The sequence below is a fragment of the Rhipicephalus sanguineus genome, chromosome 6, assembly GCF_013339695.2.
Source record: "Rhipicephalus sanguineus isolate Rsan-2018 chromosome 6, BIME_Rsan_1.4, whole genome shotgun sequence".
Lineage (NCBI taxonomy): Eukaryota > Metazoa > Arthropoda > Arachnida > Ixodida > Ixodidae > Rhipicephalus > Rhipicephalus sanguineus.
In genome coordinates, this window is record NC_051181.1 from 161,437,973 (window position 1) to 161,450,243 (window position 12,271).

Sequence of the window (12,271 nt, forward strand, 5' to 3'; positions counted from 1 at the left end):
ATTATTATTATTATTATTATTATTATTATTATTATTATTATATTGTCCACTATTATTATAGTCCACAATCATGTTTTATCCGAGCTCTGCACTGTTTTGACACAGTATGGCACAATGTACAAGTCTTCCCTTCTCGTCTTTCCGCATAGTTGTATATGTGCAATCTAATTTTTTTATTCCCCTTCAATATTTCTCATATTGTCTTATTTTACTCCTCCCCTTTTGTGTTCATTCTCTTTGTCTACGTGTTTTGCTCTTTTTATTTCTGAAGACTGTCTGTATTGTATTGTTTATTTTTATTGTTTTTTTTTGCGTGCGCCTGCACAAAGACCTCACGGTTGTTCCTGGGCACGTTAAATAAATGATTGATTGATTGATTGATTGATTGATTGATTGATTGATTGATTGATTGATTGATTGATTGATTGATTGATTGATTGATTGATTGATTGATTGATTGATTTATTTATTTATTTATTCCCGACGCAGAGGAATAGAAGAGAAGGCAAGGAGGTTAACTTAACTAGGCTTCCTTGCCTGATTCTTACAGGGCGAAACCTTCGCATCGACGTGCAAGGCCGAATGTTCGTAATAATCAGTCATTCTTTGTAACGGCGTGATTTACCGAGCTTTTCTCTATTTTTCTTCGATTATTTACAGAATCTCCCGAGGCGCACGTCCTCATTCCGAGCAACCTGAGGAGAGGTGACACTGCCGAGATCTTCTGCTCACTGCGGCGTGGTTCGCTACCCGTCGCGTTCCAGTGGCTACACAATGGCCGGCCCATTAGGCCGAGCAGAGTGGGAGCGGCCGAACCTACCGGGACCGGCCAAGGGTCCAACAGCGCCGAGGCCCTGTGGAAAGTCGACCACCGCGATCGGCGCTCAGAGCTCCTCATCGAGAACATCGGCGCTCGCCAGATAGGAAACTACACTTGCATAGCCAGCAATGCAGCGGGAAAGACAAGCTTCACAGCCAGCCTTCTCGTCGAAGGTGAGAGAAAAATTACCGACCGACCATTGCGATACTTCCTAATGCGAAATTTGAATGCAACACTACGCGTGCTTTCATTTCGCGATATATTGAGCCAATGAATTTGAGAGACATTTGTGCATGTACAGTTATAGGCAATTATTCAGGCGAAATCCTTAGATGCCTCATGGAACCCAAAAATTGACTGTCGGCGTCGACCGTCGTCTCGCGGCATCGGCGTCAACACAAGTGACGCAAAAAATTACTATCACGTGATGACGTCACCATTACGTCACAGATCGCAAAGTTTTGTGACGTCACCATGGCGTCATAAGCACGTTACTATGACGTACCATGAGGACGTCTTCAGGTGACAGCATCGATCGGTCAAAGGTGAGATAATTACGGAGGCAATGCAAAACCACGTGAGGTGCAGGAAGCTTCTGGAGGGTTGCGGGGGAGGATCAATACATCAACTGGGAAGAAAAAGAAGGAGATTGCTTTCGCCTCCGAGTCGCCTCAGGCGAATGCATAAAGGACCCACTTCTGCTTCAAAAAATACCCCTCTCCAAGTCCTTTATGGTCATGAAGGAAGCCTTAGAGTCGTGTGAATGACTGTCGTATAATTGGCGAATGTTGCTTTATCCGTTTCGAACACCATACAGTGACAGAAGTGAAAGGTGGACACGATGCGCTTACGCACATTAGCACCAGTAGTAATGCCTATTCGTCGAAAGGTTTCCATGCACGCGCCGGCTCCGCCGAGGATAGGTGCTATGAGAGTCCTCATTATAACGGGACGGTGACCTGTGCCTTAACAAGCCGAGATGCGCAGAGGGCAAGGCCATCTGGCGGCATCGGAAAGAAACCACAATGCCATGCCACGTGACTGCGTTTTTAGCTTTGATTGGCAGACGCACACGCGAGGCGCCTTTCCCTGCGCTCGTTTACTCTGTTGTCGCGAGGGGAAACGAGGGACGAGGCACGCCGATGCTCAGTGCAGGTACGGGCGCCTAACGGCTGCGCTCTTAAACATACCTGCCGTGGTGTGTAAACGTTTCGCACGCATATTATTATGCACACGAAGAGAGCGGAGGAGCTCCATTACCTTTGATAAAATCGTGTGGTTAAGGAGTGCATTGATAAATAATAAGAGGACAGTGAACACCCTGTCGCTGAGGAATTATGACAGCACGACTCATACGTTACTTAAAGTTTGAGTTGGGGCTATTCTTGTAGATATATTACAGAGCTGCAAGGTTAAAACAAACATAACAGTCTTCAGTGCCCTCAGTGTACAAATTATGCTTTGGTCTATGGGTAATTCCTATAGTCTGCTACCACAATGGTTGCAGGTGCGCGGCACAGAACTTTCAATTTGGAAATCCTCATGTATCTAATTCGTAACAAGAAAGGTGATTTCGCGTGGTGTCGATGGTTGCACTTACCAAAATATGAAGTTCAATCCTTCTCGCAGAAAAAAAAAGTTTTTTGAAGGGTGTCAGGCAAACCATGTGCAACGCCATGTGCAACCATGTGCAAACAATAAGCAATATTAACCTTAAATGTCTAACGCTGACCCTGTCAGCTTAGATCGAGGCTGACGAAGACTTCGCGCGGTTTTTATTGACTTCGCTGCCTGTCTGCTTTGAGCAGAATTAAATTTTGTTCGAATGCAATGTTCCAGAGTTTCCTCAAGAAAAAAAAACATGGTTGATCCCTCCGTGATAGGAATCAGAATAACACGAAAGTAAAGCGTGCCCTTACAGAAGTAACTGAATGTTTACTGTAATGATATAAGAGAGTTTGCACAATGTATATTGATATCTGGCAGCTATAGCACCGTTTAACGTCGATGCACCCACTTTGATGATTGTCGGTACATCTTCATCCCGACGACTAACGTCCATGTTAAATGATTGCACAACAACTTGTGGTAGCTGTAGTAGTTAATAGCATAGTATTGAGGGACTATGTTAATAGTGAAAGCGTAATCAGTGAACGAGGTGTGATAGCCAGAAGAGCGTCGCATATTGGACGCAGAACTTGTTCGACATCCCGCGGCATGTTAAAATGTGACTAAACACCACGACCGGACTAGAGGGAAACGCAAAGCGCGTCGTGCCGCCTCTCTACCACGATTTTTCTCGGGTCGAGCGAGTGAGCGGTGTAACAGCCAGGTGAGGCAGGCGCGCGTCACAGAGCTATTTTTGGTTTGGATTAGCGTGATGCTATGAGCGAGGCCGACGCTTTTACGACGTTTGTGCTAAGATCGCCACCTCGCGGTTTGTTAACGGATTGACAGAATTGAACTTCTATTGAAAACGCACCGAATGGGACGGACAAGTAACGCGTTGCAGGTGTTATTCGCGGAGGCCACAGTAATGACGAATTACTTTACTTTAGCGCTCCCAGAGGGCAACACCACTCCGCCTACCGGGAGAGTGGTAGATATAAAAGGCGCGTTTGTAAAGCCTCTAGAGTCTGTAACCGTGGCGCAGTGGATAGCGTGCCCGGCATCTGTTGTTGCGGACCGAGCGGTCGTGAGTTCGATACCCGTTGACAAAACTTGTTTTCTTTGCCATCTGATCGTGTAAATTTTTCGACGTCATTTCCGTGACGGAAATACGTCACTGAAGTCTTGGTGGACCCCGGAATAAAACACTTTCGGTAATAAGGGTGTAGCTGCAAACCACCTACAATGACAAATCTGACGGTTGTAACGTGTGCTGCGAGTTGTCTCTATTGCATTAGTGTCACCCGACTTCTGGTTTGAATATGTCGTTTTCGTGACCTTTCTTTTTTCCTGTGCTACGTTATTCGTTCATTTTTAGCGGTGTATAAATCAGCGTTACATTAAAAGAGGCCGCCGGGACTGCATAAAGGCGCCACCATCAGTCGATAAGTATAAGAGAAAGCAACGTTGACCCACTTTTCTACAAAGAAGGCAAAACAATGAGATATGGTGACATATGCTGTGACGAAATCAAACAAATCTCAATTTTTTGTAGTCTATATTTCCACGCAACAAAGTGGAAAGGGCGCTAGACTCAACTGTAGCTGGAGTGTCCCTTGGGCCAGGAATTTTAAATAAACACTGAAGTCCGGTCACGCCCTTCTTTATTGCTGACCAGTATCGATACGTAATGAATAGCTACGCCCACTTCTAAGCAGCACATAAGCACTCAAAGATTGGTGAATTGAGCTCTCTAGAAGCTATCACTGGCTCTGTCTTTCTCAACATCACGCGGCCTTGGAGTCTTACAAAGCACGCAGAAACACTTATCGATGCCATGAGAGAGAGAGAGAGAGAGAGAGATACGAAGAGGAAAGGCAGGGAGGTTAACCAAGCTTTGGCTCGGTTGGCTACCCTGCACTTGGGGTGGGGGAAAGGGAAATAATAGAAAAGAAAGGGTAAAGAAGAAAGAAGAAGAGTAAGAAAGGGATGGATGAACTACACAACACGAACTCGCGCTGTTAGTTCCATGAACGCCTCATGACATGTACGTGCCGCCACTCTCAAGAGGCCCCGTGAAGAGTAAGCGCTTTTCAAAGGCTATTTTGAAAACTTCACTAAAAGTTGCCGAAAGAAGAACAAACTATTCTTGCCGGAAAGAATGCTGCAACTCGGAAATTTGGGGGGGGGGGGGGGACTTCACCTTGCTCAGCTTCTAGTCCAGCAGCGCCGCCACAAGAGGCAAAACGTATTTGTAGCCTTAACTCAAAGCGAATCCCTCGGTAACAGAAAAATAATGTCGACGTAAGAGGGTACTGTATCGCTTGTTCGTTTTCCAAAACTTTATGCGCCTAACATCGTTTGTAACTGTGAAATAAAAAAACAGAAAAAACGAGCACGACGAGCGTTACTGCGTAAATAGACAGAGACAAGCCGGAACGAGGCACCCCACCGCAACCACATGCCTGTAGGATGCACCGTGTCAGCTTAATTTTGTTTCGAGGGCAGATCCTTATTTTATTTCACTTTACGTTCACTCTAATCTAAGAGAAGCAAGAAACCACTGCGTGTCGAATTCTTGAGAGGCGTTCTTTCTCAACGGCCCAAAAGCAAGTCTGCAAGGGAGACGAGAAAGAAAGAGGGCTCCTTAGAATTGCATCGATTGTTCACATAGCGACCATTCCTGGGCACCATGCAACCTCTCCACCCTCCACTGCCCTACACACTGATATATCCTCCCCCCCCCCTTTTTTCTTTTCTTTCACTTTACCTGTGTGCAGCAAACTTGGGGCATTTTTAGCTCGTCTTTTTCCACTCAACCGTGGGTAAGTGAAAATCTATACATACCTCTGAGGCCAGATCAGAGCGCGCAGCGAAGGGCAAATCTGCAATGTGTTGGAGCGCAAAAAAAATTAATAAATCAGAATAAAAATTAAACAAAATGAAAACGCCCTTCCCACAGGCGCTCACATTAGCCTCCGGGCTGGTATAAATTTAGCGCCGACACAGCAGCGGCAAAGATGAGCGAAGCGTAAGAAGGCGTCATTAGAATGAGCGTTGTAGCCCGCAGATACGATGATGTACAAAGGACGGCTATCAGCGCCGATGGTTTACGAAGCGTGTATAAAAGAGCGCTTAGCTCAGTGTTTCCAGCGAGAAGGCCGCGCTATCGAATGCCGGCCGACTTTTTCGGCCGTAAGTAGAAGGAAGGCGGCGCTCGTTGGGGCGTGAAAACTCTCGCCGATTTACTTTGCTCGGTCGGCTCTTTGAAACCGCTGTGCAGCATTTGCTCGTGACGTTGCTTGCTCTATTGCAAATCCGCGGACATTGAACTTGGTGCAGCCCCTCTTCTGTTCCTGTGTCTTGTCTTTTGCTGGCGGTTTCATGTACAGTTTTCTCAGAAATATACTGGACTCAGAATGTCAAGCAGCCATGTCGCACAACTCAAATGTTTGGTAAACCTTGGCCGATTACTGCGAAACTCGTTTCGTTGCAAACTACTAGCTCAGTAATCGAACAATTATATCCCGTTTCTCACTATTCAGCTTTTTGTGTCACAATATTTTATCTTCAGTAGCATTCTGCGAGTTCCGATATCGCAACCATATCGCATGACAATCTTCACTACGGTTGCACAGGTTAGCGTACACGTTGTATTCTGTAACGCACGGTGGTATACTCTCTGCGTGCGATCGAGCATCTCAGCCGCATTGGATCGAAGTTTGAAAACGACGTCGCTCGCCAAATGCACTTTTCTGCAACTTCTTCGCAGCTAACTCACAACCACAAAGAAAAAAAATTACGCTGTTTGAAGTGATAGAATTCACAGTTCGCACCATTGTCCCACTGCCGTTTAACGGAAACGTCACAATGCCGCATTCGACGATGCGCTCCAGTGCTCTTGTCTTCTGTGAAAAAAACAAATGCTGTTCAGTAGAGCTATACTGTGTCTCACGCTAACGATATTAATAACTGTTGGGGTTTAACGTCCCAAAACCACAATAGGATTATGAGAGACGCCGCGGAGGGCTCCGGAAATTTTGACCGCCTGGGGTTCTTTAACGTGCACCTAAACCTAAGCACACGGGCCTCAAGCATTTTCACCTCCATCGAAAATGCTGCCGCCGCGGCCGGGTTTCGATTCCGCGACCTGCGGGTCAGCAGTCGAGCACCATAACCACTAGAACACCGTGGCGGGTACGCTAACGGTATTACAGTTTCGACTGCGACGCAAGTCAGTAACGTGATAGCTGGTTGGACATAATGCGGTATAATCTATAGAGACCGCTTCGTGCATTATTTGTTGGAGTGACAGTTCGCAAGGCGTATGCGAGTGGGCAATCTCCCTTCGACAAGTAAAATAACTGTGAACCGCATTCGTCATCAGTACTCTTGTCTGATGTACGCGTGCTCTTCACTTGAGTAAGGCAGCGTTGTTTGCGTTCTTCGGAGTAGTAATATTTTACATACAAAATGAAAGGTGTGGCTCGAGAAAAAAATTTCGATTTTATATCATTTTCTTCTTTATGTGAGCCTAATGGGAAGTCTATTATCGCGCTTCATAAGGACGTTCGCAAAAAAAGTTTCAAATAAGGTTAGAACCAAGACCTGCAACATCAGTAGCTATCACTTCTCCTACCGCATACACAGACACACGATGTGATCAACGTTCCGCTGGTCTTCGGGCCGCTGTTCTCTGCACTTAAGAAGATGGGTTTTCCCCTTTGAAACGAAGAACCAGAAAAAAGAACAGAACTCGCGAACCCAAGTGCCAGTGAAGGCAAGGCATGCAGTTGTTCCGTTGTAGCGTACAGCGTCGCAGAAGCCGGAAGTGGGCACAAAGCGATTCTGACTCAAGCATTCGTCGTTACGGGGCAGCAGCACCGCCAGAACACTGGCTAATCACAATAGCCAATGACAAGGAAGACGAGAGAACAACCGTAACGACGTTGGTCAGTTTAGGCAGAACTTTCGCCCCATTTTGGAAGTACATTCAGAAAGCACAATAACACATTCTCTGGCAAATACGAAGCGAGCAAATTACGCTCTTGCTTTTTCTCTTTGTTTCTTCCATTTTTTTATTATTTAGTGCGACGTGATTTGTGAACTTTCGCGCATTATGTCTTACTTATATTCCTAGCGATTCTTCGTTCGTAACATGATAGTAAAGTTACTTGCGTCTGCATTTTGTGTACGTATGAGTAGGTGTCCACATGGGACTGAACTGAACCATTTAACCGAAGGGTTCCGGATCGCCCACACACTTTTACCGGAGGAATTCTGTGTGGGCCACGCTGATGATTAACTGGCACAGACTATATAACCTCCACACCACTGCACGGTTTTAGCGACAAAAGCGCCACGGCATCGCAGCCTGCTTCGCCGTATAAGCAAGGAGCGCGTGCGCGAGCTGCCGCAATCTCGGAGAAACCCTGCAAATTGCGTTAGGATACTTCGTCCGAAAGCCGCTGGTGCGTGACGCGCCCTTCCCAACCAAAATGCGCGAAAATCCAGAGCAGCGTCCGAGCGTAAACAGAACACGACGTCCAACAATTCACGTCATAGGGACCCCCATGAATGGAAGGCCTGAAATAATCAAGAATGCGGCTGAAATTTGCGAACAGTTATGTACTCACATAGGTTCGAGGAAAGAAAAAAGACACAGAACCAAGCTCGAGTTTAGCATATAAGTTAAAATTTATTCAAGCCTCGTTCAACTAGCTGTAAAATAGACAAGCGGCATCGCAAAGTATATTGCTTTTTTTTTCGCGTTACTTGTAAGAACGTACGCTCACATCATCATGCGCGTTTAATATACTGCGAATCCGGAAAAACTAAGTATGAGGAGCGCAAGCCAAAGGCTCGCAAAAAAAAGAGAACATTCCGCACATAGTTACACAGTTAAATGTACTGCGCTGGCTCCAACCATAAGAAACAAGAAACTACTTTCTAAATTCATGGGTGTTTCGCGGTCTCAACTTTGTTTAACGCCGCGTGAAGCTGGCGTGGCGCATCTGACAGTGAGAAAAAAAAATAAGCCTGCATCACGTCCTAGCATACACCCCTGTGAATAGCCTGCACAGGCTATCACTTTCCCCTGGAAGCTGCGTTGTAAAAAAACGTGTGCTAGCGCAAAATAAGAAAACAAAAGTTTAAAGCGGGAGATTCATCGTCGAACGAGAAAAAAAAGAAAAGTAACATTGCTACGCATTTGCATATTTCACTCGTTCTGTACTTCTTTATTGCAAGCAGCGACTCTATATTCATGAATGCATAATTTCTTCCTGAACACTACCCGACCTAAAAGAAATAACATACATTTTTCCCTTAGAGCGTAAAACAAACAATGTAGGCAACGGTGTCGAAATTTTGAGCCTGAAGAACCCTCCTGAAAAATGCACGGAATATTTTGACACTGGCGTCATTGAGGGTGTGTAGAAACGCCGTTCTTCGTTTGCACCGTACCGACGTGCACGTCGTCATCGTCGTCGTCATCTTCAACATCGCCTTTTAATTTACCTTTAAGAGCCCCGTCACAAGGTATTACATAAAGGAGCAGAGTAATTAAATTGCCAAAAGTAAAGTGAATAAAAATGACAATAAAGCAGAGAATCATGGTAAAATACTGTTAAAATTTGTTGACAAATTATCAGATTATTGTAAATAAACATAAAAGAAATATCAATGCATCATTGACACGCAAAACACAAACAGCATGCAACTCAAATAGCTAAAAATGCCAGGAACAAACTGCGTTTTCTCTTGCTCTTCATTTTACTCTTAGTCTTTTGTGAGCGCGCGGTATGATATTTAATAATTAGATTTATCTCTAAAACGTCCTTCTACGAAAGCAAGGAGCGCGGAAGAGACAAGACAAGGGACCGACGAGGACTGGCGCTCTTGCAACCAGCATTTATTAACACGATACATGAAAAAAAGAAAAAAACAAGATAGCACACGTGACTACAGTTCATTCGCCTGTGCGAATGAGCATGTGATCACGTGTGACAGCGCCAGTTCTCGTCGGTCCCTCGTCCTTGTGTCTCTTCCGCGCTCTTTACGTAGCTATGGAATACCAACTAGCCCGCTCACACACCTTGCTGCTATGTAGGTTTTGTTTTGCTTATATGCTTAATTTTATAAATCTACAACCATAACTATAATTTTAGTTGAATTGATTAAAGCTACTCAAGTATAAGTCCAGAGCGCAGGACTCCGAAATGCTGAAAAAAAGAGTTCTTATCTGGTCGCGCATTGCCTTGAAGATGCGAAGAACGCAATAAACAAACATGGACAATTTCCTCCCTATGATACTTCACCATTAGGGCAGGGTAGACAAGGCCAGTGTTCAACTTATTAAGCTGTTTTTAACTGAAAAATGCAGGCCACAAAGTGCAAGCATCTAATCATGCCGGTAAGCGTACAACTTTTTCTACCGACGAATTGTTCAGGGAGGGACCTGTGAAAAGTGATAATAATTTCGGGGGTTTCACGCGCAAAAACCGCGACATAATTATGAGACGCGCCGTAGCGGGGGGCTTCTGATTAATTTCGACCCCCTGGTGTTCTTTATGCACCTAAATCTAACCACACGGGAGTTCTTTGCGTAACAAATGAAAAGCGAATGAATCAGCAAACACTTCACCTAAAAAAAAATTGGGCGATGTATTCGCAAATTGTGCTTTCTTTGTTGAAGTCGTAATTTCAACGTCTGGCGCCTTCGCAATGAGCAAACAATACTCGCAAAAACTTGTACGTCTGATTTTCTTTGCTTCAGTTTACAAAGCCTACACCTCGATAATCAAACTCTGTAAGAAGATAACTGAAATGAAAAAGGCAAACTGCATTATCCAGGCCGTTTATTATTTTTTAAGGCTCCGGCAGTGTTTCAACAACTCTAAAACATAAAAAGTCAGATCCGATTTCCCATTTTCTCTTCAACAAGCTTCTCTCCCGCTGCTGTCCTTTGATTAGGAGGGGGTGTTCGGTATCGTTATGGAAGGAAGAAAACAGAGGAGAAGGGAGGCTAACCAGGAAGGTCTCGAGTTGGCTACCCTTCTACGGGGGAATGGGAAAGCGGAATACAACGATGAGAGAGAGAGGTGGGAGAAGGAAAGAAGGTTTGTTTGTTGGGTTTAATAGCACATAAGTACCTACGGCTGTCATGCGCCAAACACAAGGTATAAATTGCGTAAAGTCTCCTCAGTGAGCTCTTGCCTGAACAAAGGCCCCGGCGGTCCCAACTAATAACATGAGGAACCTCATCACTCTTCTCAAAGAATGGGAAAGTGGACGAGGTAAACAACAATGTTTATCGAAGTACACAGTGAGAATTTAAAGTCTGCCTTAGAACTCCTGCTTCCCTTAAAAAGCTAAAAACGCATGATTTATCAACAACACATTTTCGCCTAGTGCTGGATGAATATTGATGCGTTCATTGAAAACGGAAGTAAAAAGTGGTTTTCTTAGTGTCCAAGTTTGTTTGCACGAAATTAAATGTTGGTTTTACTGTTAGCTAATCTCCACATGCTTCACGGCTTGTCTTTTTTTGTTAGAACGAGCTGTGTGTGAGGTGCGCGTGTCCTATGTGAAGACGGCATAGTATCACTCTTAAACCACGTAAGGAGAGAAGGAAAAGAGCGGTGAATTCACTGACGCGTGTGGTCTCTGCACCAACTAGTCAGGAACGTCCTCACATGCCCGTCGTCCTCTATGGCAGGCAAGTCGTCTTCGCTACCCTTAATTAGTTGCGGGCCCCGAAGAGAGACGAGGGGCGAGTTGTTTCGAGCAGGTCGCTTCTTGCTAAAAATCACAACATAACCCCCCCGAATTGCGATATGTCAGAACCCAAGGTTCTGCGCTTGAGTATTGCACTTCTGCCGGTCTGAATGTCGCATAATTGAGAAGTGCGCTGCCGCGTTGTCAAGCTTCATCCATAACACTTTTCGCAATGTTTCCTTCAAAAGCCCAAATGTCGTTGTGCCAAGTACATTAAAGAGACAAGCCGATAAATAATATATCCAAACATCAATGTTCGAGAGGTACTATTCGAAATAGTAATATACTTTTTGCTTAAGTAAAGCACTTTTAAACGAAACAGCAAAGCGACAAGAATAGAGATCCCATCTACGATTGGTTGCTAACGAGCTTTTCAACTTCCGCTTTCTTGTTACAACATAGCGTGCTTTAGTGAGAAAGGGACGAAAAATCGCAGCACATCACGTGGCTCAGCAAGCGACTTTCTGCGCACAAGAAAATATGCAATGGTCAAAAACAAAGCGTATAACAAGTAACCCAATCTCGAAAGTAAGTACTCGACGCTTCTTGTTGCAGTGCCTCCGACTTGGCTGCACAGGCCCGGCGACCGGGCAGCGTCGTCCGGCAGCTCGCTGACCATCGACTGTGCCGCCCTGGGCCACCCAACGCCCGTGACCAAATGGACACGAAGCCAATGTAAGTCTCGTCCTCTGACGAACTGCACGCTGTTCTCGCCGTTCTCCCGGCCTTCCTTCCCCCATCCTGTCCCTGAGTCACATACCACAGTTCGTGTCTCCTCTTTACTCCTTCCTATAACCGAGCAGCAGGAGAGAGTTTACACCAGCGAGGACCTAACCCTCCGGGCGCACTTGTTCCAATCTTCTCGCGCCGGCCTTCCCAGTGCTGCCCGGTCGCATTTTCTGCGACGAGCCTTTTGTGTTCTTCGAGTGTGTTGTGCCCCCGGCCACCCGGCTTGTTTCGGCTCGCTGTTTCTCCCGAGTGTTTCCGGTCGTGCGTCCTCCTTACGCGACCTCCCTTTAGGACATCGCTTGCTTCTCGCTTTTGCTGCTCTTACTGCAGGCGTGT

General features: G+C 45.6%; 1 protein-coding gene across 1 annotated transcript in view; it reads left to right on the top strand.

The window, feature by feature from the left end:
• Positions 1-12,271, top strand: part of LOC119397674 (Down syndrome cell adhesion molecule) — a 68,155-nt gene that overhangs the window by 14,309 nt on the left and 41,575 nt on the right. Inside the window, exon 2 of the mRNA XM_049417282.1 lies at positions 661-993. Within this exon, the coding sequence (XP_049273239.1) occupies positions 661-993 (333 nt within the window). The remainder of the gene's footprint in view (positions 1-660; positions 994-12,271) is intronic.